The 27,978-nt window shown below is 38.4% G+C and overlaps 1 protein-coding gene across 16 annotated transcripts in view; it reads left to right on the top strand.

Moving 5' to 3' along the window:
* The window catches only part of RIMS2 (regulating synaptic membrane exocytosis 2), a 738,692-nt gene that overhangs the window by 249,173 nt on the left and 461,541 nt on the right, over window positions 1-27,978 (top strand). For 15 of the 16 annotated variants that reach the window (XM_067537367.1, XM_067537370.1, XM_067537357.1 and 12 more), the window contains exon 1: window positions 25,321-25,619. The exons of the other annotated variant lie outside the window; for it this stretch is intronic. In XM_067537367.1, coding sequence (XP_067393468.1) covers window positions 25,498-25,619 — 122 coding nt within the window. In that variant the 5' untranslated portion in view covers window positions 25,321-25,497. Of the gene's footprint in view, window positions 1-25,320; window positions 25,620-27,978 lie in introns of those variants that run through there. 16 annotated transcript variants of the gene reach the window in all.

Consider the following 27,978-nt stretch of genomic DNA (forward strand, 5'->3'; position numbering starts at 1 on the left):
GAGCCGAAGCTCTCATTTACTTCATTTGGAGTTGTGGGTGCTAAGCACATTTGACACTGAGGACCAAGGTATCTCAAGTTGAGCAAAACTGAGGCTACATTTTAACATTTTTGCTTTAACTTTTCTTGAAGTAGCAGTAAAATATTTTCAGTTTGTGGGTTCAGACACATGACTATAGAAATATTATGTAAGAATCAAACTGACAATGCCTCATGCATATTTCTGAAATTTATGGTTCATGATATTGGTTTTTATGAGAGGTATCATGTAAAAAAACTGGTACACAAGTACAGTTTCTGCAATCTGTAGATCTGTTAATTTGAATGTATAAGAGTGTCTTCTTGTAATGAACATGGTTGACCATAATAAGAAATAAGAAATCAATTGTCAGGTAAACAGAAAAATGTATTCTAAATCCTGAATTTTCATGAAATTAGCACAAGTATTTAGGCAATCTGTGCAGATAAGTTTGAAACTGAGTCTTAGTGCTCTAGCCTTTTATTTTATTTAAAATGAACTTAGTAATGTTGTATTGATTGCTGCATGACAGGACAGACAACAGTCATGCAGCTATCATGGCCTAACCCTTCCTCCCAACACCATCTGCCAACAAGTCTGCAGCTCAAGGATCGGACTTCTCAGTCAGCAAAGGACCCATATAAAATAAAACCTGTGAAAGAGATCATCCTTAACTTTGGAGGGATCGCTGATGATAACACCACCATGGGTTTGGCTCTGGTAGCTACAGTTTCAAGCTCAACAGAGTGAAAGTCACCTCTGCTAACTGCTACAGATTTATTTTAAGCCTCTTAGAACACATAAAGACCAAGGACAGTGACCATACATACATTCACAAGTACAAGGTCTAATCTGTTTTGCAAGTTTTATTAAAGTTACAATTAAGGTTATGATTACCCATGCATATAGAAATCCTATAAAGATCTATGCACAAGTTACAAATATAGTCATACTCACATCCATAATGATATTCTTAAGGTCTGATGGATGTCCTGCCAAATGATCATCCGTAAAGAGATGGTTCCTGCTGGTGTTTTCTGGTAGGGAGAGCTCATTTTTCCCACTACAGGAGCCCTCTTTTATAATGTGATTCTGACTATGCCTAACACTCTGTGCATGTGCATGAAAGTGTCCATCCTCTTTTTCCTTATTTCCTTATTCCAAAATATTGGGGTACCCATTTTTCATAGGTTGGTTGTAGTTCCTTTTATCCTCATAAGCATTTATACACATCAGTTAGGGCATATGTTGGAAAAAATGTGGCTACTGGGCACCTTGTGATCCAAAATTAACCTTGCAGTTAATTTTTTGAAATACCACTCATTGTCACATCTTTTCCCGTAATCTTGTGCAATCGGGTTATTCTTTGGTCACTTACCGAGGTCAAGCATTTTTTAATCTTAAGGCCTAGTATGGCTAAGCTAAAATTTAACAGGCCTCAGCCTGTACGCCTTGCATTTCATCCCTGCTTACTTAGATCAGGGGTTGGCAATCTGCAGCACGCGTGCCAAAAGTGGCACGTGTACCGACTTTGAGCGGCATGCGGCGCCCTAGCCACAGCCATGCCGCTCTGTGCTCACCGCCGACACAGCCACCGGAACTGGGGCTGCAGACCACCTGCGCTGCCGACAGTGCTGCAGGAAAGGGGGCTGTAGACCCACCACTGACACAGCCGCCGGCACAGGGAGAGGGGCGGGGGGGGGGGGAGAAGATTGGGCATGGTCCTTTGTTAAGGTCGCCGACCCCTGACTTAGATATTGTACTTAATGCATACTTATCACTTTTAAATAGTTATCAGTCTTGTACTTCTATAATCCTACAGTTTAAATCTATTTAGTATATCATGATTATATATGACATGACATGTTATTTAATCATATAATCACACAATAAATAAATGATAAAATGAACTAATTGGCTGCAGGACTGAATTCTGTCCTTGAATGGGTGCACAGAGCTCCTATTAATAATAATAAAATAATAAAAATAATAATAATAATTAATAATACCTATTTCTTTTATAGCTCTTTTCATCAGTAGATTAAATCTTTTAATCTTCACAATCTTTTATTATAGTTATCCACACAGCACCCCATGAGGTGGGGAAGCATTATTGTCCTCATTTTACAGATGGAGTGGATTGAGGCACAGAGAGGCTAAATAACTGGTCACACAGGAAACCTAGGGCACAACAGGGGGTTGAACCCAGGTCTTCCACATCTTAGGCCTATGCCTAATCGCTGGACAATCCTTCCTCTCACTGACTTAAGTGCTGGAACAGGAGGAGAAAATGCACAATATCAGAGGAACACTACCAATGGTCTCAGCATCTAGTTTAAGACTGAATTTGGTCGGGCTCTCACACCTGCATCTGAATATTACATTTGGCCCTGTGTCTCCCTGCCTCTATTTCATCAGTTTCCATCCCCTGCTATCTATCTCTCTGCTTTATCTTTACAATTCACTCAGAAAGGATCCCTTTTTAAGAATTCTGAAATAAAATCTATATATGCAGATTGCTGTTTCAGTACTTTTCTGCTTGCATATTGTGCTGTGTCTCAATCTAGGTTGCCATATGTCTTGAGATAATGATGTCAGAACAGCTCCTTTTAATAGAATCTCAACCACTCTTTTAGACATTTCAAAAATATAATAGTGTGGATCTGTTTCCCTGTCATCCTTATGGCTACTTCCATAGTTTTTAAATACTGTCAGTGGTCTTCTTTCCTTACACAAGCTGGGTTTATTAGCTCTCCGAAGCTGAGGGTGGAACAAAAGTAAGCTCAGTTCTGGTCTTGGCTACAGGAAGCAGCTGCAACATGCTGAAAGGAGAAAGGCAGAGAAAATCCAGTACTTAGTGATAGTGGGAGAAACCGTTGCTGGATGTTGGTGACAAAAAGAGACAAACCTTTCACCATGTCATGGCAACGCACAGGATTTGAAAAAAATTTACCAGACACTTACTAGTCATGGATTAAATCTATTAGCAAGAGTTAGCTATGAACGATGAGGTGGGGAATGGGGTCCATCTGCAAGACATAGGTGCAGAGCCCTTGTGAGATATCCAGCCACTCTTGCTGCTGGTGAAGAATTGTCATTTCTACCAACAATCCTGTCCTTTGACTTTGTTTTTGGGACTTAATCTTTTATATCAGTCTCATGCTAGTATTTTATAAATTGCAGCTCCACCTCAATCTAGCTTTTGGAAGGGAGAGGGATCTTTCCATCTCTTCTACCCACTGTAGAGCTTGTATGCTCTGGGGCCTTGATGTTTTCTGCTACTCTATCCATCTCCTTGCCTCAGTTGTAAGGATCTCCTCCTTAGTGAACAACTGTAGTAACCACCTCTGCTGCTGCTCATAGCATTCAAGATAGAAGCAGCAGTAACTGTGACTTTGACATGATTCTGGACAATTTCATTGCTGCCCACATGTTCTGTATATTTGCAGCGAAACTAACCAGTCGTTAATTTCATGCTGCTGCTGCTTGGCAAAGCTATGAGCAGCAGCAGTTGCATTGAACAGTGAGGAAGACAACATTGCTTCAGTTTACATTAGATTCACATATGATTATCTTTTCAGCAAAAGGAGAGAGATTTTTTTTAAATTAAAGCTTAAATTCTTCAGAAATTGATGCCATAGGCCCCAGATTAAGCAGGGAAAGCTTCCTGTGTGCCAATGACTAGTAGTAAGTGGAATTTTTCAAGCCCTTTCATGAGTAAACTAAATATTTTTTCCCAAACAGTAGAAACCCACTAATTGTATTATAGCAATATGAAAAAATAGGCCTAAGAATATTGTTGGTTTTTTTAAACTTTAAAAAGTGTTTTGAAATGAATTTCAATAATAAATTAACAAAGAAGTTGAATCCCTACATTAAATGCAAATCTCAGCTCAGCCTTAATTATGGAGCCATGACCATCACCTTCATAATGAGCAGTTCACTGGTTATGGTTATGTTAATTTAAGGGAATTTAATTTGTATTATTTAGTGTGATGGGCATTTTTTCTGATTACTTAACTGTAACTTAATATTTGGGTTAATACTGATTGCCTGAACTTTTTTTTTTTTTTTTTTTTTTTTTTTTTGTTATTATATATTTTTTGATTGAAATACTTTTCCTAATTATGCATATTGGTTATACTAAAAATAGACTGACAACTTGTGTCTGTGTACTATCTCTCAGTGGCTGAAGAATAAAACAGAAATAAATATACTAATATGAGATCTCTATTCTTGTGCTGCATTGCTATCAGGAAGACCACAAATATTCCTGCAGAAAGGCTTCCACTTGTAACATGAATGTCTAAAGTAAACACTGTTTTTATTCTTCGCATTGAGCAGAATCAACACTATTTGTAGGATCATTATTGCTCTATAGGAGTACAACTCAGGGAGTTATGTGCTGAATCATGGCTTTGACTGTGGTATGACAGAGCTAGTGATTTGTTTGGGGTATTATCCTGATGGCAGGCTTTATGCTGAGTCAACTTCTTGAATCAAATGTACATTGTTATCAGTGGAAAAATGTGGCATGGTAATTTATTCTCTATTGTAAGTGGGGGAAAAACCCACAGAGATAGAATGAGATAGTAGCTTGCAGTATCAAAGCAAAGTAAAACAGTTAAGGCAAAATTTGCAGGTGATACAAAATTACTGTCCGGATCCTGACAAGGGCAATCAGGACCAATGGTCAGAGCAGGGTCAAACCTCAGGCTGAAAGTAGCAGAGGAGTTTGTAGTCAAGTTCCAGGCTGGATACCAAGGATCAGAATCCGAGTCAGGTTTCAGAGTCTGGGTCAGGAGGCAAGGTCCAAATCAAGCTGAGATTTAATACTGGGAAATTGGGAGTAGGAATGATCATGGCAGCTACAGGAGATCTACACTGATATCCAAACACTTCCTGGAACACCCCGTGGGTTTATATAGGGTGGGCCAATCAGGAGCTATGAGTCTGCTGACTGTCAGACCCCTTGAGGTGGTAATTCCTGAGGTCTGTGTCCGCAATGGATCGTGAAGCATGAACTAATTTTAGCTGCTCCTGGGTGGCAGCATGGAGGTGTCCACTCCCTGGTAGCTCTGTAGACCCAAGTCTGAGACCTGCTGGGCCTTGATTCGAGTTAGTGAAGACCAAATCTGACTGCAAAGAGTTACAAAGGGATCTCACTAAACTGGATGACTGGGCAGAAAAATGGGAGATAAAATTCAACAATGGAAAGTGCAAAGTGATGCACATTGGAAAACATAATCCCAACTATCCAGACAAAATGCTGTGGTCTAAATTATCTGTTACCACTCAAGAAACATATCTTGAAGTCATTGTGGATAGTTCTCTGAAAACATCTTCTCAGTATGCAGCAGCATTAAAAAAAGCTAGCAGAATATTAGGAATCATTAGGAAAGGAATTGATAATAAAACAGAAAATATCATAATGCCACTATATAAATCTATGGTATGCCCACTCCTTGAATGCTGCGTATAGGTCTAGTCGTCCCATCTCAATAATATATGTTGGAATTGGGAAAGGTACAGAGAAAGACAACAAAAATAATTAGGAGTATGGAACAGTTTCCAGATGAAGAGAGATTAAAAAGACTGGGACTGTTCAGCTTGGTAAAGAGATGACTAAGGGGGATATGACAGAGGTCTATAAAATCATGAATGGTGTGGAGAAAAAAGCTAATGGGGTCCTAGGATGCATCAGGCAAGGTATTTCCAGTAGAGATAGGGAGGTGTTAGTACCATTATACAAGGTGCTGGTGAGACCTCATCTGGAATACTGTGCGCAGTTCTGGTCTCCCATGTTTAAGAAAGATGAATTCAAACTGGAACAGGTGCAGAAAAGAGCTACTAGGATGATCCGAGGAATGGAAAATCTACCCTATGAGAGGAGACTCAAAGAGTTTGGCTTGTTTAGCCTAACCAAAAGAAGGCTGAGGGGAAATATGATTGCTCTTTATAAATATATGAGAGGGATAAATACGAGGTAGGAAGAGGTATTACTTAAGTTGAGCACCAATGTGGACACAAGAACCAATAGATATAAACTGGCCATCAGGAAGTTTAGACTTGAAATTAGACGAAGGTTTCTAACCATCACAGGAGTGAAGTTCTGGAACAGCCTTCTAAGGGGAGCAGTGGGGGGCAAAAAACCAAGCTGGCTTTAAGACTGAGCTTGATAAGTTTATGGAGGGGATGGTATGATGGGACAGCCTAATTTGGCAATTAACTGATCTTTGACTATTAGCGGTAAATATGCCCGATGGTCTATAATGGGATGTTAGATGGAGTGGGTTCTGAGTTACTTCAGAGAATTCTTTCCGGGTGTCTGATTGGTAAGTTTTGCCCACATGCTCAGGGTTTAGCTGATCACCATATTTGGGGTCGGGAAGGAATTTTCCTCCAGGGCAAATTGGCAGAGGCCCTGGAGGTTTTTCACTTTCCTCTACAGCATGTGGTACAGGTCGCTTGCTGATGGATTCTCTGTACCTTGAAGTCTTTAAACCATGATTGAAGGTCTTTAATAACATCCATAGATTAGGGATTTATTACAGGAGTGAGTGGGTGAGGTTCTGTGGTCTGCACTGTGCAGAAGGTCAGACTAGATGGTCATAATGGTTCCTTCTGACTTTAAAATCTATGAGTCTATGAAAGTGAATAAGGAAATGTTATTTACTCCTTAACATAACAGGAGGACAAGGGGTCAGCCAATGAAATTAATAAACAGCAGATTTAAAAGAAACATGGAAGCACTTCCTCACATAACACACAATCAATCTGTGAAACTTGTTGTCAGGAGATGTTGTAAAGGCCAAAGGTTAAAGAAAGAATTAGGAAAATTCATAGAGATTAGGTCCATCAATTGCTGTTAGTCAAGATGGTCAGGGCAGAACCCCATGCTCTGACTGCTAGAACCTGGGTCTGGATGATAGAGGATAGATTACTTAATGATTATCCTGTTCTGTTAATTCCCTCTGAAGCATCTGCACTGGATACTGTTGGAAGATAGATGCTGGGCTAGATGGATCATTGGTCTAACTTAGTATGGCCATTCAAATGTTCTCACAGGACCCTTTCCATTGCCTCTTTGCTTACAGCAGGCGTGCAGTCTCTACATCTTTGAGCCCACAACAGTTCACTCAGCTACCTCCCATCTGCTTGTAATCACCATCACCAAATCTGTGACAGCACGTCTCCTTGGTCTCTTTGTGAAACTGTGTTTGCTAATTAACAAGAAAAACTGAATTGGGTGATGAAAGACTGAGTTGCTGAGATATCCATTGAATAGTAAGTTTTACCTGCCAAACTTCTTGTTCTGAAATAATTTTAAGGAAATCATTATTTGTATTTGAAAGTGTGATGCTTCTTGGCACTAAGGCAGAAGAGGCTAACCAAAAAAATATAATTTTCTTTTATAGTTTCAAAGAAACTGGGGAAACAGGGAGAGGTCTTGGATCTGAAAGTACTAACCAAGAGCATAAAGCGCCTTTCTTTGCAGGCACTTTAAATTCCATCAACCGTGTAAGCCATGTCATCAGGTGATTTCATGACTTTAATGAACTTTGAAGAATCATACCTCTATAGTCCAATCAGCCAGAATCATAGGAAATATCTCAGATTACAATAGGAATCATTACTAATTCAACACCTTTCCATTTACCCTTTCCACAGCACTAAGGAATTTGCTCTTCTGATAATCCTGTCTGTCTGAAAAAGAACCCAGGGTATATAACTGTTTCCATTCTTGGATAATATCCTCGTCAGGGAACAGTCCAAACAGCTATCATTACAGATAAGTATAAAAACAACATGTACCCTGCATCAGCATAGGTTTATGATACGTTTCTAGAGAAACAGTCTTAAGCTTTCCTGGTGCCCTCCATTTTTGAGAGTTCAAATATATTCCACATTTGGAAGTATATTTGTGTTGGTTTGTTTGTCTTGGAAGAGTTTTACCAAGATCCAAAACACAATTCATGAAATAAAGGAAATATAAACTAGGATGGATGATCTTTTGCACAGAGATTTTTCACTGGGTAAGAATTCTACATGTGAAAACTCCAGAACAATCTGACTCTTTCTCAGGGGGAAAGATGTATTATACCAGAAGAGGAAGGGAGGAGAAAGAAATATAGAATTCCTTGTTTTATTTAATAATTAACTTGTAAAATGTTCAGATTACATGGTGATGATAGTATACATACAGAAAAGGAAAAGAAAACTGAAAGAGAGAACCTGGAAGAAAATTTTTTCCCTCTCTTTCTCACTGCTAACTTCCTAAGTGCTTTCATCCATGGATTTCAGAGAGCCTATTAATGCAGGTGATTCCACTATAGAGTCAATCACAAGATCGTCATGACAGATATTGTGCCTCAAAGGGTAAAGACTCCACTTGGGATCACATTTGGCATGTGCTGCGGAATTAGCTCAAATATCAGAACAGTTACTTAGCATGTGAGAAGTAGCAGGATCTATGCTCACACAAAGTGCTTAAATATGGTGACAGACATGGCACAAGAAATTATATAGAATAAAAAAATCATAAGAGAAACATTTGGCCCAAAGACTATTCTCTAGACAATAATATTTCAAAGAACAAACTATGTGGACATTGAGACTAGCCCTAGCAGCATTTCAACCCCTATTCAAGAAAGATGCCCTGGACAATATAGAGCCACAATGTTCTAATGATGGATGCACTGTTACAGAATCATCCTTACTAAGTCTCATGTGCTTATCTTTTTACTTTTCTTACTTTAAAAAAATTAGAAGAGAAAAGGCCTCAGTTATGTTAGTAGTTGTTCAGTGATACAGGAGGCCATGATTATCAGAAATAATCATGCTGAAATGACAAAACTGCTGACATTTCCCTCCAGTCCAAGTTTGTTGAAATAAGGCTCTGTGTGGCATGTGCATACACTTTCCCTAAGCTTTTTTCTTTCCTGAAAGGAAGATTATTTATTTCAAAATTAATATTGTCGTGCATCATCAAGCAACTTATTGCCTTACATTTATTGCCCTATGCTGTAATGCTTACTAAACTCAGGTTGTGGGGAAACCGCTATAGGGAAAGAGAGATGTGTGCTTTTCAGTAAAGTGCCTGTTCCTATCTGTGAATTGTTTTAACCCCTGCAACTGAAGGCAGGAGCAATCCAGGGGGTCTTGACTCCTGTAATGAGAGAGAGGGAGTACAGCAATCTCTTATAATTGGATCCCAGAGCATGTAAAGTATTAGAATGTAATCAATAGCTTGAATTGCAGTAGAAGTGAATAATCAGTTCAGTGCATATATCATTTCTGATGTTCACTTATAACACCTCTCCCATTCAGTGGAAAATAACTATAGCCAAGGTATCACCTCTCACTTTCATTCAGCAAAAAGTCCACTTCTAATTTGCTCAAGAATTTGCTAATGATTCCAATATTGTTATGCAAAATATACCCCAGGCCAGAAGAATCTGTTGATACTCAAAGTTCTTTATTTCTGTATTATGCCTTTCTGAGGTCTGTGGATATATTATATCTGTGAAAATTTTTTGATCAATATGTAGCAACAGGTTTATGTCTCTATATTATTCTCTTTGAAAAATTAAAAATATTTCATGTGAGGTTTTAGAATACAGATTGGCACTTCATCTATTTTCAAGCCTAAACTTGTTGATGACCAGTTTATATCCATTTGTGTCCACATTGATGCTTAACTTAAATAACCCCTTTCTCTCCCAGGTATTTATCCCTCTGATGTATTTATAGAAGGCAATCATATCTCCCCTCAGCTTTCTTTTGGTTAAGCTAAACAAGTCAAGCTCTTTGAGTCTCCTCTCATAGGGTAGGCTTTCCATTCCTCAGATTATCCTAGTAGCCCTTCTTTGTTCCAGTTTGAATTTGTATTCAGTTTGAATCATCCTAGCAGCCCTTCTGAAACATGGGAGACCAGAATTCCTAACAATACTTCAGATGAGGTCTGTATAAGGAGAGATATTTCCAGTAGTGATAGGGAAGTGTTAGTACCATTATACAAGGCACTGATGTATTTATAGAGATCAACCTCAGTCAGTACACACAGGTATTTCTCTTCCTCTGGCTGTTCCAGCTAAGTCCCCAGTTTATAGCAAAAATTCTTGTTGTTAGTTTTTAAGTGCATGACTTTGCACTATTAAATTCAATCCCATTTCTATTACTCCAGTTTTCAAGGTTGCCCAGATCCTCTTGTATGATTTTTGTCGTCCCCATATTGGCAATATTTCCCAACTTAGTGTCATCCGCAAATTTCATTAGCACACTTCCACTTTTTGTGCCAAGGTCATCAATTAAAGTGATAAATAAGATTGGTCTCAAGACTGATCCCTGAGGAACTCCACCAATAACCTCCCTGCAGCCTGACTGTTTACCTTACAGTGTGACCCATTATAGTCTTTCTTTTAACCATTTCCTTATCCATCTTTCAATTCTCATATTAATCCCTATCTTCTCCATTTTAACTAATAATTTTCCATGTGGAACTATATCAAATGCCTTACTAAAATCCAGGTAGATTAGATCAACTGCATTTCCTTTGTCTAAAAAAATCAGTTATCTTCTTAAAGAAGGAGAACAGGTTGGTTCTGGCATTATCTGCCTTTTGTAAAAACATGTTGTATTTTATCTCAATTACCGTTTGCCTCTATGTCATTAACTACTTTCTCTTTCAAAATTTGTTCCAAGACCTTGCATACAATTGAGGTCAAACTAACAGGCTTGTAGTTTCTCGGATCACTTTTTTTCCATTTCTTAAAAATAGTAACCATGTTAGCAACTCTCCAGTCATAGTGTATGACCCCTGAGTTTATAGATTCATTAAAAATCCTAGCTTTAGGGCTTGCAATTTCACATGCCAATTCCTTTAATATTCTTGTATGGAGATTATCTAGGGCCTGGTCTACACTCACCTGGAGGTTCAGCGGCAGTTGATGGGAGTTACACAAACTTGCGTAACTCCCGTCAACTGCTGTGCTTCCCTTCTGTGTGCCATCTTCACTGCACTGCACCGACAGGAACTGTGGTCCTGTTGACGCAGCACTACGCTACTTGAGGGGGTGGTTTTACTCAGTCGACTTCCTGATCGATTGAGCGGGTCTACACTGACCGCTCAATCGATCCAGAAAGATCGATCTGGCGGTGGCTACTTTGCTGCCGTCAGTATAGACATACCCTAGGACCCTCAATTTAGTTCCATTAAGCTGCTTGAGTTTCACTTCTACCTCGGATGTGATAATTTCTTCTTCCATATCCTCATTCCCATTAGCCACCCTAGACACTACCCCTAAACTTTTCATTACCCTATTAAAAATTGAGGCAAAGTGTTTGTTTAGGTCTTGGTTCATGCCTACATTATCTTTAATTTCCACCCCATCCTTAGTGCTCCCACTTCTTTTTTCCTTGTTTTCTTTTTATTTATATAACTATAGAACCTTTTACTATTGGTTTTAATTTCCTTTGCGAGGTCCAACTGTGCTTGGGTTTTGGCAGTTCTCACTTTATCCCTGTACTTTCTGACCTCCAAGAGGTCGCTTTCCTTGCTGATCCATCCCATTTTCTGTTCCTTGAAGACTTTCTGCTTTCTCTTAGGCCTCGTCTATCCTAGAAAGTTTTCTTGATGTAAATTACAGCAGTGATCAAAAAGTGCTGTAATTACAATGCTGGCACCTGTACACACAGCACTCACTGTATTGCTGAAGCACATCCACATTCAGGGCTCTAGCATCGACATTAAGAGCAGTGTACTGTGGACAGCCATCCCACTGTGCAACTCACCACTTTGTGCTTGTAGGAGTTGTGGGAAGGCCATTGAGTCACAATGCATCATGAGTGCAGGCTCTACATCTACATGATGCATTGATTTCCATTCTGACATTCCGTGGTTTCTGACTGTGTGTTCATGGCATTTTTCAATGGCCCCAGTTTCCTGAGCGCCTGCCATCTCTATCTGAAAGGATGGATCCCGAAATGCTCTCCACTGTTGCTGTCAGTGTTCTGAACATATCGCAGCTGGTCATGCAGTATATCATGATCGCCCAGTCAGAACTGGAATCCAAGGAGCCTGACCTGTTGTGTGCCATGCAAACGAACAGCACCACATTGTTTGCATTCATGGAGTATCTGCCCATGGTGAACCACTGCTTTTGGGCATGTGAAACAAACACTGAGTGGTGGGATAGCATCGTTATGCAGGTGTGGGATGATGAGCAGTGGCTGCAGAACTTTTGAATGTGTAAAGCCACCTTCATGAAACGCTGTGCGGAGCTTGCCCCTGCCCTGCTGTGCAAGGATACCACATGAGAGATTCTCTCTTGGTGAAGAAGCATGTGGTGATCGCTTTGTGGAAGCTGGCAACTCCAGACTGCTACCGGTTGGTCGTTAATCAGTTTAGAGTGGGGTAGTCCATCGTTGGCATTGTGTTTTTGCAAATGTGCAAATGGTTGACAAAAGTCTCTAGCAGACCAGGCCAAAATCACCTCTTTGAGTTGCTTGCTCATCTAGCTTGGTCTGCAACTCTTCCCTACGAATGTTTTCTTCTTGCGTGGGATGCAGGCTTCAGATAGTTTCTGCGACTTTGACTTAAAGTAATTCCAAACCACTAATGTTATAATCTTGATTACCTGCACAAGTTCAGTCTAATGTTCAAACACTTATTTTGAAATTCCCTAAATAAGGATGCATTTGATACAGCATAAGTGTAGGACCTCTGGGGTACATATATACCATGAATAGGAATATTAAATATTATCTATAATCACTCCTGGAGTCTTTATGGTATATTAGGTTCAATGCTTTTAAAATACATAGCTACTGTGCATGATAAATCATAGCAGTAACCATAACAATAATATAAAGAAGAAAGAATAAATAATGATTTTTTAAACTCTCTACATCATTCACTTCCACAAGAGACTTGTTCTTTCTTTTTATTATCTCTCTACCATTCCTGAACCCTATACTCCTTTAAGGGAAGGGCAAGTGACTTCTGGTCCAATTAGAGTTCTGAGTGAAATTCTGCTGATTTGGGGATTTATGGAGCATATGCCACAAAGACCTACTGATTTCCAACCCCAACCTCTGCTTATAGATCTCTAATTGTGAGCCAGCTGTAAGCTCCGAGACAGGGAATTGCTACAGAACCAACAGGCCTACACTATGACTTTAGCCCTCATTTTCATGTTTCTGCTCTGTTACACCAATGTAAATCAGAAGTAACTTTATTTAATACAATGGAGTTACATCAGTGTATAACTAGTGGAAGTAAGAGCTGAATCAACCCTTTATGTGTCTTTGCTCTCTTTTGAATTGTCTACCTCAACCACTAATTACAGCGGCAGTTTTCTGCTCCAACACTGCAAGTTACAAGACAGGAATCATGTAATCCTCATGAAGGTTAGAGAGAGATGAAAAATAGAGGAGAGAAAGGTTATCTAATTTTTTTTAACCGTAATTATTAGGTCAAGGTTTGCATTGGTTTTTATTTTATTTGAAAAAGTTTGCCCTTGTCTTCCTTCAACTTATATGTTTAAGTACTTGAAAATTCCATTGAAACATTGATCTAAGGAAGTTTATCGGTACCTAAAGCTTTTTGTTAATATAATTTTGAAATAATTGTAGTTACAGACCTATTTGGTCTAAGGCTACTGATATAGTTCTAAATGAATCACCAGCAGATAAAAATTAATAAATACCCATCTGTGTAATTGACATTAATATTGAAATAAATTTTAAAGTATATGTTACATTTTCCTATTTGTGGTGTTTGTGTTCTTGTTTCTTGTATCTCATTTATCTTGGAAAGTGAAACTAGAATGGTAAGGTCAATTTTTGTTTCTCATGCAGAGCCAGAATAGTATCAATGACAGGACTTCCCATTTGAATTGAGGCAGATTTCCCATTGACTGTAATGGGAGCAACATCAGACTCACAATTTTGTTGTTTGGGTTTCCAGCACTGCAGAGAAATGTTAATAAAATCTGAATTAATTCACATTAAAACAAAACTCATTTAACATTTCTATTCAAATTAAGCTTTGTAATTCTATCCTTTCCCCCCTTAAATAAAATCTATAAGCAACGGGTCAGTGAACCTTTGAAATTTGGTAACAGCAAAGTAATGAAGATAACCTCATCTTCTAATTATGTCCAATTTAGAGGGTATTCCTTTCCAAATTGTAAACATTATGTAAAATGTTGTGCTTAAATTGCTTGTTGTCACCTCTATCAACTTAAAAAAGCCAGAATGGTCAGTAGTTAGTAGTTAATCCCCTGCTCTTTACCTCTGAGACTGGGACTAGTCATTTGGAATTGAATTATTCAGTCTCATCACAAAACTGCAGCACATAATTAGGCACAGTTGGCACTCTATGCTAAGGAAAACTCCAAGAGTGAACTGGAATCTGTTATCCAAAGCTGGCCTCTGGGACTTGTGAAGTCTACATCCATTGACATTTTGGGGGGAAATGTCAAGGTTAATTTCAGATTTCATTAAAAATAAAGACATTTGCTTTCCTTATTTTTGCTGTGAAGATTACATTCCTTGGCCTCAAATATCTCAGTGATGGGCATATTAAAAAGATCTAGATAAATTTAAAAGTACAAAATGTAAACTGATCACTAGGTCAAAAGTTTATCCTTGTATTTTTTCCTAAAGATAAATGGATTATTCATGGTCTTTCTATACTAATCCAGGACTAGTTCTGCAGCCTGTGAAACCCAAGACCTTGCGTTCCTTGGATATAAGCACCAGACCAGTTCATGGATGGGGAGTGCTGCCAAAATGCCTCCACTGGCATTAGGGGCATCACATTACCGTCCCTGATAACAACCTTGAGGTGAGTGTCTCTTCTATGGCCTGATCCAAAATCCATTGAAGTTAATGGGAAGACTTCCATTGATTTCAATGGGTTTTGTATCAGACCTCTGTTGAGCAGCCAATGTCGCCTCTGGCCACAAGGAAGGGGCAGCTCAATAGAATCAGAAACAACATAATATAGCAGATTATGCACACAGAATTGAAAGGATGGGACTGGGACTCATGCATCTGAACCTTGGCTGTGACACTGAGTCCTACTTGTGGCCTGGCTCAGGTCTTTTAAACTTTCAACATTAGTTTCCCTAACTATAAATTCTCCTTTGAGTGACTGTCCATATGCATGTTGTACTAATGGTGTACACACGGCCTATGTGCATGAGTTTGGTGTCTTTTGGCCAGCACTGTCAGTATGGCATGTCTGTGCCCTGTGAATCCTCATGCTCCATTTCAGGGGCATAAAAAGGTGAAGTGCGTCAATCATCATTCAATTCCTCTCAATACCTCCTGGCATCAAGATGGAGTAGCTACCCATCCATACTTGCAAACAGACTAGCATTCTTTGTAACCTTCTGACCTTAGTTTAGTGTAGTTAGTGATTAAAATAATTAGTTATTTAGTTGCCCATTGACAAGTTGTTATTAATTTAGTTAGCTTTTCCAGAATTAGACTTCTGGTACTGGGATGGTCTCCTCCAGGTTCCAGAAAGATTTAAGTACTGTTTCTTGTGTGAAGAGGCTGTGATGGCAAACAACAGGCACTGTAAGTGGTCCCGATGCCTAGGGAATTTGCACATTTTGGGGAAATGTGCTATTTCTAAATCATTTACTTCCCAAACCTGTAAGGTCAGGGACCCAGGATTCCAGATTCACCTCATGAGGCCAGCATCAGACCTCAACATTCCTGCATGTCAGTTGCTGGCTCTGAAGAGTGCGAGTGTGGGTTCATTGCCTCACAGGGCTTCCTCCTCAGCTCCAACAGTACACTCAGTAAAAGCCTTCTGGAATCTCATGGCTTGGGGAGTTTCAGGGGCAAATCCCCCTATAAAGAGATCCTCCAAAATGATATCTCCTCCCCTGCCCTGCTCTTCTACTGAAACTTTACAGCACCAGATGACACTGGTGATAAGTATAGCAGTATCAGGAGTATTATAACTCAGGAGACTGAATCACTGCTTTTGTTTACATTAGTCTCCCTAGTGATGCCAAAACCATGCCACTGAGTATCTCGATGAGTACCTGCCTACCATACTGAGATCCACTGCATCTCTTATTGAGCTGACATACTCTTTCTCAGTGTCCTTGGTGGCCTAAGACAACAGTGGTGACTTGTACAGGTATTGTACTTTCCTAGAACCTCTTTCCCTCCTTTAATCTCCTACATAGGGTTTACAGATTTTTCTAGAGACAGGCACTTGGACATCTGCCAACCAGGTGATGGACCATGGTTCTTGAAACCCTAGCCACCCAATCCATACCCCTCAATCCTGATGTAGCTGTACTGGGGACCTAATCTGTGTAGGGGAGGGATAATTATCCTGACATACCCTATGTACCTAGGGCACCATCTAGCCCCTGCTCCCCCACTAGATGATGTCAAGGGATTTCAAAACTTGCATCACAACAGCATTACAGATTCCCAGAAGAGGTCCAGGAGTTAACCCACAAGATAGTGGAGATTTTACAATCCATTTATTCTGGCAGAATTGTTCTACCCATAAAGGAAACCATCATGGACTCAGTACAAATAGTGCGGCAAACATCAACCTTGGCAGCCATGACCTCCTGAAATGTGGATAAAAAGTACCAAGTTTCCCCTCCAGGGGCTAAATTCTACACACACCCAGTGCCATCATCACTGATTATGACTTCTGCACATGAGAACTTGCAACGAAACAGCCACACCAAAAGCACAGGAGCCAAAAGGAATTGATTTATTTCACCACAAAGCGTACTCCTCAATAAGCCTAGAATTTCAAGTCACCAGCTGTCAGGTATGTCTTCCAGCTCTTCAAGAAGTTAATGGCCTTTATGGACAAATTTCCACTAGATGCTAGAGAGGAGTTTGTCTCCTTAATCAACAAAGACCAATTTGTGGCAAAGTCTAGCCTCCAGGTGGCACTGGATGCAGCACACGCTGCCAGCCCGTTGATGACCATGGTGGTGGTTTTTATGAGGGATCCTTGTGGTTTCAGGGATTGGGCTTCCCTCAGAAAGTACAATCCACCATGGAAGACCCACCACTCGAGGGCTCTGAGTTGTTTAGTGCAAGAGCAGATGAGGCTTTTCACATCTTGAAGGACTCCAGAATGACTCTGTGATCCCTTGGGATCTACACACCAGTTCCTAAAAGAAAAATTGTAGACATCAATCTTATGTACCCCACTACCCTTCTTCCACCAGAGATCCATGGAACTTCCTAAGAAGCAGCAACATCTACATGCATGGAGGCAACTGTGCTCAGCAACCCACCAGTCACAACTGGCATCACAGAAGCATTCATTTTGAGAGGGCTGCTGGGAGGTCCTTTCTCTTGGCAACCATCTAACCCTCTTCAGACTTTCATGGTCCTCTATCACCATAGACAAGTGGGTTAAGGACACAATAATACAGGATACACCATGCATTTTCTCAATGTGTGTAAACCCAACCCTCTTTCCCAAATCTTTTCAGGACCCACCTCACAAAGAGATTTTACAAAAGATGGTTCTCTCACTCCTCTTGGAGTGATATAAATCCAGCCTTAGTACTGGGAGGTGTTCTACAGCAAGCACTTTCTTATTCCAAAAAAGAAAAAAGGCTGGCAGCCATTTTGGGTTTAATAAAGATGAACACATTCATAAACAAGTTCAAGTTCAGAATGGTCACACTCACTTTCATAATTCCTACTTTGGATCTAAGAGATTGGTTCCCATCTTTCAACTTTCCAGATGCATACTCCCACACAGTTATAACACTGTCTCACAAGTGTCTAAGACCTCTGATAGGACATGAACACTACTAGTACCAAGTCTTATCTTTTGGTCTATCAACCACAGAGGAGGTATTTACCAAAGTACTAGCAGTCCTTGCAACACACTTAAGGAAAAGGAACATTTCAGTGTATTCTTAGGAGATGATTGGTTGGTATGGGAAGATCTCCTTGACAGTTTTCAGAAGCTATTCACTACATATTCAACTTGTTGCAGAATTTGATATGCAGCCTGAAAATTCCTCATCAGTACCAAATTTACTATAAAATAATCCATCAAGGTAATGGCCCATGCCCAAAGAATCATCTTGCTGACCTGCCCCAGAATTGAAAAGTGTGTCTACCCTAGTAAAATTAGTATTGCCACAGCAGCCAACAATGGTACAACTCCAGTGATTCTAACCCACCTGTGTAGACAGGTCTCAGATGTTTTTATCACCATGGCAAAAAAAAAAACCCCCAAAACCCAACAACTGATATGTCATTTTCATGCCTTGGAACAAAATATGCCTGAGTGAAGTGCTCTTTTAAGGTGCTCTTTTAAGGCTTGGTTGGAAGTCAGTCATGGATACTATGCAGGGAAGCTTATAATAAAGTTATCCAATTTGATCTAGATTCTAGATAAAAGGGGATCTAGGGGTTCAATACTTAAACATATTCATTCTGACTCACAACCAAGCCTTCTCCATCATATCCCAACAAACAAACAAAAATGTACTTTATGAAATACTAGATAAATAAGAATGAAACTTAAGCTTAAATTGTACTTGATATGGACTTCTATTACATATTATATCATATGAATTACAAAACATATGAAATGAGGTTTTCCTGACTTTAGTTTGTTTAAGCTCCACCCTTCTTCAAACATACATTTTGTATGGCTTTAATAAGGGAGGAAACGACGTCTTTAGGTAATGTTTGAGATAACATATTTGAAGGTATCATCAGCTTTCAAATTATTCAAAACATGACAGCATTTGTTAGGATACAGACCTGGGGATAAATTCATGGCTAGTATAAATTGGAATAACTTCACTAATCTCAGTTGAATTGCATCAACATACATAACAGAAAATATGTGCCCTTGGTCCTTGTTGGAAGCCCAGTGCAATTTAAGTTGCTTGACCATGGTTTTGAGGCCTAGCATAGCTTAAGTTGCTTGCTTGACAATTCTAACCTCCGCAGCCTGACATCTTCCAGTTAGCAAAGACAAATAAAAATACCGAGAAACCTTGCAGATGTCTCAGTTTCAGCATACCATGGCACATAATAAAAAAACCCCATAACATGTATGCTTGCAGCTGCACATAAATAAGTTTTAAAAAAAACCCAAGTTATGCTTAAACATTTAAAAGTACACTTTCACTACAAAGGGACATATTTTCTCACCCCCCTTCCTATCACCAAATGTTGTTTTAACAACCCCAATTATCATAATAAAAGCAAAATATAGTCAAAAATAAAAACCCAATATAAATAATAAAATATATAATAATTAATACAAAATAATTAAATAAAAACTATATATAAAAATATAAAAAATCACCACTTAAACTAAAATGCGCACTCCATCAATGCCTAATTCTGCAAAAAATGCTACCAATCAAACCAAAAAATCCACTGAATCCCTGGCGGGGCCCCTTTAAAAAAGCTGTTCCTGTATAAAGCCTTCTAAGCAACTGCTTAGCTCTCCAAGTTTAATAAATATATTATAATTAATTTTAAACTTTGTATCTAACTAATATATTTATAAAAAACCTTATACATTAAACCTTATTAATCTGCAAATCAAACATACCGTATCTCGCTAATATCCCCACTAATCACTAAGCATCCAGTATCAACCATCCTCCTCCTCATTCTGAAAATGACTGAGCGTGACATTGTACAACTCACTTAACCTATGTGATACTCATTTTTCCCATCTGTAAAAAATGCTTTTTAACCACTTTGGTTAACTTCTTTAAGATGTTTGGATAAAAGCTGTATAAAGTACAAATTATTATTTATCATTATAAATATATATATTATACACATAAGCTAGGTTAAAATATTATTAAGATTGCAAAATCAAGCACTCAAAACTTAGGAAGTGTCACAATGAAGATTGCCTGTGCAATCTTGTGTACGCGCATATGATAGTCTTTAATTACACGATCACATACTATTTCTTCTACGTGACCCCTGCCTCATTCAGGGCACAGGATGGGCCTTCTCTGGGGAAAAATGAGAGCTATGTATTAAAGGAATCTGTTATCTGAAGGACTTCTGCCTCATCTGTTGCAGAAATTTGAAGGTATACAGTGAATGAGGCAGGGGATTGCAGGAAGAGAAAGGAGGAACTCATGCTTAAGGCAGAGTTCCTATTTGATGCTTTTTAATGTAGATTTTGTGTGTTTAATTCTCTAGGTTTTTAAAAAAGCAAAAGGAAAAAAAAAATCCAGAAATTGCATCATATGGCATTATATTGACACCACAGTCCACAATTCAAGAAGGATCCTGATAAATTGGAAGGAATTCAGAGAAGAACTATGAGAATGATTAAGGATTAGAAGACATGTCTTTATAGTGATAGACTAAAGGAGCTCGATTTATTTAGTTTAACAAAGATAAGGTTAAGAGGGTGACTTGATTATAGTCTATAAGTAAATACATGGGGAACAAATATTTAATAGTGGTCTCTTCAATCTAGTGGTGAAAGGTGTATAACACAATCCAATGGCTGAAAATTGATGCTAGACAAATATAGAATGAAAATAAGGCATACATTATTAACAGGAAGGGAAATTAACAATTGGACAATTTATAGAGGGGTCCTGGAGGATTCTCCACCACTGACAATTTTTATATCAAGTTTGAATGTTTTTTTCTAAAAGATATGCTCTAGGAATTATTTTGGGGAAGTTGTATGGCTTGTGTTATACAAGAGGTCAGACTAGATGATCACCATTGTCCCTTGTGGCCTTGAACTTTATGAATCAGAAGGAGCCTTTATATCCACCACACAGACCTCTACTACTTGAGCTAATGGAATAACTGATAACAGTACTAGGCTGCTCATCCTTTATGTGGATAAACATCAGAGAAGAATGAAACACACTTTACCAGTGGATTTCATAGATATTTGCTGGCAACAGAGGAATAGTGAGACTCTAGTCTTGGGATCCATTTCAGGCTCTGAAGGGGAATGTTATCCAATGGACACAGATTCTTCTGTCCATTCACCTCAAGTTTTGACTCCTTATGCGCTGTCCTCTCCAACCTGTCCCTTTCCCAGTACTGTGTCTTCCCCATCTCTGTCTTCTTGTCCCAGTCCCATTATCCTCACCTACTCAGACTCAGTCTTCATCCCTTAGGCTTCTTATTCCAGTCCCGGTCTCCTTGCACAGCCAAATCCTAGTCACCCCTTCAGGTCTTGCTGTCTGAATCCGAATTTCCCCACCCACTCCAAACCTCTCCTTCTTCCCTCCTTGCCCAGCTAGGCCTAGTTCCCCCCTCTCACCTCTTCTTCTAATCTGTCTCTCCCCTCCCTCAGCTCCTTGTCAGATCTGTTCCACTTTCACCTGCCCCTATTCCCCCCAGACTAATTCCTAGTCCCAGTCTCCTTGTCCAATCAATCACAATCCCCCCATTGTCCCAGCTTCTCATCTCAATCGCAGTATTCCACCGCATCCAGCTGGCTCCCAGTACACCCATGTATCCCTCACTGGCTCCCAGGCTCCTTGCCAACCAATTGTAGCTTCCTCTTTTCCCCTTCAGCAGCCAGTCTTCTTTGCCCAGCTAGTCTCAGCTCCATTTTATCTCACCTCCTGTCCCAGTCTCACCTGCCTCTTTGTCCCAATATACTCATTTCCTTCCCTCCTGGTCCAGATTTTGCCCCTCTATATTCAAATCAGGTGGCTTCCTCCTCCATACTGCCTCAGTTCCAAATTGACGTAATATAAACCATAGTAGAAAAAGGACACACTTCTTCTCTCTTCCACCATGATATAGGAAAACTCTGCTCACCCAACCCTCCTTCTCAGGACTCCCTAAGTAAACAGACAGGTTGTAGTGTGCCCTGAAATTGCACAAACTATGATTCTGCCATACATAAGAGACTCAAGAGCAGGTACTGTATGAAAGATTTTGAAGCCAGTAGTAAGTTCTTAACCTTAAGGAGTTTATACAGAGGAGAGTAGATGGGATGGCTTACTCCATTATTTCCTTTTATCAAATGACTTTCTGTTAGCACTGGGTAAGCTCAACTTTGCTATACATGTTGTTGTAATGCAGTGATAATAAGTACTAGTAGTTGAAAGCCTGTGCTATTGCATGGGTGTAAATCTTAAAGTCATGTGAATAAAAACACTGAAAATGGCTGAGAACCAAAAAATTGGATGGTAACAGACTGCGACTCCCAGTGGTGAGTGAACCTGGTGTTCTTCTGAACACAAAGATCTAAACCATGCTTGTAACTGTTTCCATGACTTCATACTGACTCAATAAAATTCTAGGTTTCGGAGTGTTGTTGGGGTTAGTGTGTGTGCTGGTTGTGGTGTTGTGTGGATGACTGGGTTGATTTATGTGCGGGGTGTGTTGTGTTGGGGAAGTTGTGTGGATTTGTGTGGGCAGAGAATGAGGGGTGTGTGTTGTGCTAAGAGCCTGTGTGAGTTTGGGATTATTGTGCATGCTGGTTGTGGCATTGTGTGGTTAGGGGGATTTAGCTGGGAGATTTTGGTTGATTTGTGCAGGTGGCAGTTGGGCACCTGGGGTGTAGCAGTTGGGCCAAGTGATCCACCATCTGTGCAGTTTCTCTCATACAACCAATTAAATTGTTGCATTCAAATTAACTGTAGAGTAAGGGTGGTGATTGGTTGAGTTACTTTATCTCGCAATGGTCTAGGATGCTTGGCATGGCATAGTACATGCTTTAGTATGGGCTGTACACCTCGCAGATGCAATTTGTAAAGTCAAATGGCTGAGAACTTAAAAACTGGATGGTAACAGACCATGAAACCCAGTGATAATTTAGCCTACTTATATTCTGAACAAAAAGAGCTCTAAATCATGCTTGTAGCAGTTTCCATGGCTTCACAATCACTCAACAGGTATTTTAAGCTTTAGTGTGACACACAGAGTGACATTCCTGGAATCTTATTATATGGATTATGGACAAAAGAAAATGAGTAAGAAAAAAATATGTATGTGTGTTTTCACAAATAGAACCAATTACATACCTTTTTTCTAGTAGCAGTTATGGTGGGTGAATGCTTTTAATAAGTTTCTTTTTTTTTTACCATGAAGGATGCTATTACTTGCACGAGTAGGTATTCTCTACACTTGGAGAAGTTTACTGTTAATTTCTTATCCGAGAATAAAAATATAATAGAAAACTTAAAATATGTACTATATTTTAATCAATAGTTCTCAGATTTCTTTGCATGGGAGGGTACATATCATGAGCTTTACAGATATGAAAACAAAGGCACAGAGAGACTAATACCAAAATGTTCACATGAGTGACAACTATGATGCATTTTGGCTTTGGTGAGAAGGTGAACAAGGGCACCCAGCAGTATAGTTATGTAGCGGAAATTGGGAATAGAACACAGGTCTCCTGACTACCAATCCTGTACTTTCTCAATGGACCATATTGCCTCAGTACTATTAACAGACTGTCACAGCCTAGTACTTGCATGAAGCTTGCACCATGTTTAACAGAAAGCAGTTATACATCTTGACTGATATAATGGAATCTTTACATTCCATCACAAAAATATACAGCTAAATAGACAAATTTCAGTGCATTGCATACAAATGTCATTTCCCCCTCATCTGGATTAACGAGTTTCAGGAGTTAAACTCTCATTCTTTCTCATATAGTAAAATATCCATAAAGAATGTGCTTTGTAGTAATGAGTTACTACAGTTGCCCTATATAGCTATGCTTCAAGCTTGCCTCCTCTTTTTCACCATTTGCATGGCAATATGTTTTTCAGATATAACTATATTTCAGTGATGCATAGTATCGTGCTATTGCCTGAAGAAGCTAATGACTATTTCTCCCAGTATTTTCTAGTATGGGCTTTAATAATATTTGTCTTAATGTATTCCATAATTTTTCACCATTGTTTTTTGAAAGATTATTTAACACAGGTGCCAGTGGGGAATCCTCTGTATCCCTTTCATAGACTTGGAAATGTTTCCCATTTCCCATCTCCCTGTCCACCTTTTCCTGTGAAAGCTCTGTGTTGTGGCTGCCATCCTTCTGGCATGGGAAGACTGGACAGGGACTCCCTTCTGAATCCATCAAATGCAGCTTTTTAATTAGCTGGGAGGTTGCTAATTTCCTTTTCCTTGAGGGTTAAAATCGCTTTCCATGCTCAGGCTTTAATAATAGCCATCCTTTTATGATAATTTATTTGCGGATTTTGTGATTAGTTGGTGAGATGTTTAAAGCAGTACATAGAAAATAAGAGATTCTAAGGAAAATCTTATTAATATTCTACAATTTGACAGTGATAGGATATATTGTAATGTTATGCTATAATTTGGCTTGTGTATTGAAAGAAATAGGGAAAAAATAATTTGCATTCATGGACAGTTATTTGTCAGATTTTAAACATTGAGCCCATTACACTGCAAAATCTAACAGTATTCCATCAAATGAACAGCTCTGCCTCCTGCTCATTGACTTACTGTACTGTACATGCACCAAAGCAATAGATTTCCAAGGCTATAGCTTTCCTTGGGGTTAGATAGGTATGGAGAACTTGATGCAAAGATTGCCTTGATCACTATTAACATGGTGATTATGTACAAAAAACTTTGAAAAGGTGCTGAAAGCTGCTTATTTTGGAGTTTACTGTATATATGAGGGACAATTCATTTTGGATTTTCTTTAATTTCTGTGATAAATCATTGCCTCTATGCTATATGTATAGTGTGTAACTGAATAATATTATGGAATAGAACTGTGAATAAATTAAAATAGTTAAGAGCTGAATATCCTATTAACTCATGCAAAGTACTGCATAGCTTTTCAAATACTAGAGAAAAAAGGCATATTGTTACATTCTCATCAGTACATATTATCACATGAAGAATACAATAGCTATTTTTAGAGTGGTTTCTCTAGCCTGTACAGCTGCCTTCACATTAAAAAAAAGACATACATACTTGGTCACTGGGGTTGGTCATTTTTACAGGGGAGGGAAAAAGGAGGGGAAGATGCAGAAATCTTCCTCCTCTTAGACAGTACCAACACTGTGAGGATGCCTTGTCCTCATTTTTATTACTTCTGAGATTTTATTGCTGGCAGCCAGATGTGCTGAAACTCCTGACGACAGCATCTATTCACTGCGTGTTTTAATAGGCTTAGAGAAATATGAGTAGAGTACATGAAAGCAGCTCAGCTTCACACTTCAGCTGGGAATGCCCAAAAAGCTTACTGCTGTTTAGAATTCTTGCTACAGTCAGGAGAAAGCCGCACGGGTACTAAATCTTCTACGACTGAATTAGAAGAATAATGACTGTACAATTAACTATCAACCCCTGCTCATTTGAACACAGTTTTTACAGAGATCAGGAAAAATATGGAACTTGACTGGCATGTTTGCATTTGATGGTGTCTGCAAAACAGATGACTTTTAAGACAGGTGGGGAGGAAAAATAAAGGAGAAGAAAAGAAAGAAAATGCAATTTGAGACATTGCGCCAAGTCTGCAATTCTGTTTTATCTCATTTTCATGGGGTTTTTTCATCCCCTCCAAATGTTTTACAAAATGATCTTTTTGGACAAACACTGAACAACACTAGGTAAGTAGCAATAAAGCATTTTTCTTTTAGCATTTCTATGCTCATTACAACAGTGTTATCTATATGTATATTCTAATAGAGAGCCTCTATAATTAGACTTTGAAATATTAATATTTTATTGTAGCAAAGAGTCTCTTCCATTGGTAATTTTATCAGAATTTAAATGAAACTTGTTTTGCAGGAATAAAAAAAACATAACTCAAATAAAATATTTAAGATGTATATGTCTCTTTGAAGCCTATTAGCTACCATTACCAGGCAGCATTATTAAGTGAAATCCTAAAAACATATTAAATATTCACAGTCAAATATGTCTGAGAAAATCATTTTTATGTGGCTATGGCAGTGAAAGGATTAAAGCTACAAGGATATGGCTATTTAATCATAAATAATTTGTTGGAAGATATAAATTAGCAGTTTGTAAAATATGCAGAAAACAGTTTCTTGTTTTCAAAAGACTTATATATGTGTTTAGTGCTTTTCAATAATCTTTTAAACTAGCCATATTACAGAAAGATCAGTAGATGTTTTGCAGTAGGTCTATCAGTTTTGAAGGCTATTTTGTTATGAACAGCTGTTGTTTTGTGGGAAGTGGAGATGGCAGAGAGTGGTATTGCTTATAGTTGTGATAGGGTAGTTGAATTCTAAACAGGTTTTTAGCCATATTTTTTTTCTGGTGAACTCTATTAAATATTACTTATTATCTTCATTGCATTTGTTCAGTAAATATATGCTGTATAAATTATGGCTATAACTTTTTAATGATTATTAAATATTAAAGGTAAAAGATGAAGACTTTTATCTAAAAAATTAGTGAAGGCAAATGAAGGAGAGAGAATTCTGTAGTTTTGTATAAAGATAATGCACTAATGGAAATATTCTGGAAAAGGGGGGAAGTAATAGGTACAGAACATATACATAGCATTTTAATCTTCCCCACTCCATCTGTAAGAAAGGTCCTTGTTAAAGGGGATTTTCTTTCTCTGAAATGCCAACACATTTCCATTTAAAAATTAGAAAACTGTTTATTTCACAGACTGTTATTCTAAGGATTTCCATTATTGCTGCTATTTCTTTTACGTACAATCATTATATTTATTGAATGTTGTTCTTCACAAGTTTTACTATCTCAGAGATAATTTTCTAATTAGTCATGTAAATTTATGAAGCTGAGGTTTGTAATTATGTTTAATTTAGGGGCAATAGCGAAGTAAAGTTAATCCATTTAAGGAATTTAGGTATCCTTTCCAACATAAAGGAAAACCTGTAGTCAGTTTAAGGTTTTTTGCTAACATGCCTTTTTTGCATGGTTTGATATCTTTGAAGATCTAGAAAATGGAGCAATAATTTGTATATTATCAGCTGTGCTTGTAAAACAGTGCACATCTCCAAGTGTATAGTCTTAGGCCTGCAGCTACCAACATAGCCTAAGCAACTGTTCTCAGCATCCATAAACCTATTCCTGATTTGCTCGTTTCTGCTTTTGCAGTAATCAGAGTGCACGCTCCTCGTAAAAAGGAAAATTTGATATTTTTATGGGTGTGTGTATGTGTGTCTGTAAAAGAGAAGCTGCAAATGATAGCAGTTTAAAATCATAAGACATTCAGAAAAATATTTTATTATAGTTAATATGGCTGAGATTTAGAATTGTTTATTCCAGGAAACTGGTTAATGAAAGACAGTTACCAGGAAGCTCAATCTCAAACTCAGTATTGTTTATAATTTTAGGTTGATGATATTTCTACCTTTTTACACAGTGGTTTGTTTTTTTTCAAGCTAGTGATTTGGGGCTTCAGAAAACCTTGCTGTTGTGCTGTTTTTTAAAAGTATATAGAGACTAAGCCATGTTTGCTGTGGTAATTAAATTTAAACTGTCTGATTAGTTCTAAGTTATTTAAGGCTATTGTGTAAGTAGTTTTTTTTCCCTGTCTTCTGGATAGGTTTCAATATTTTAAATGTGCATCTTGATGGTAGGGCTGTATAGAAATCATGTATTTAATGGTCACAAAAAGTAATAGGTCTGCCCAAAATTTGCTTTGGACGCTACTTACCTATGTTGTTTTTTTTATGATTTTAAAAAAGCAATTTAAATTTTCTAATTAAATCAATATAGTATACATCTTTCTTTATCTCTATGTAAATGTTTCACTGAAAACTTTGGTCAATAGTGTAAAACTATTGCTCTAAACTAATTGCTCAAACATTGAGTTAATTTTTCAGAACTATGGAAAGATAAGCACACAAATATATTTACAAAGAATAATTTGTGTTTTTCAGATATACGAATGGGATCTGTGTCCCAAGACTTGAAGTTCATTGTCAGTTCATGGGATTAAATAGAAATCATTCTCTTGCTTAT

The sequence above is a fragment of the Emydura macquarii genome, unplaced genomic scaffold, assembly GCF_026122565.2.
Source record: "Emydura macquarii macquarii isolate MOO-44397 ecotype Brisbane River unplaced genomic scaffold, CSIRO-AGI_Emac_v2 contig_383, whole genome shotgun sequence".
NCBI lineage: Eukaryota > Metazoa > Chordata > Testudines > Chelidae > Emydura > Emydura macquarii.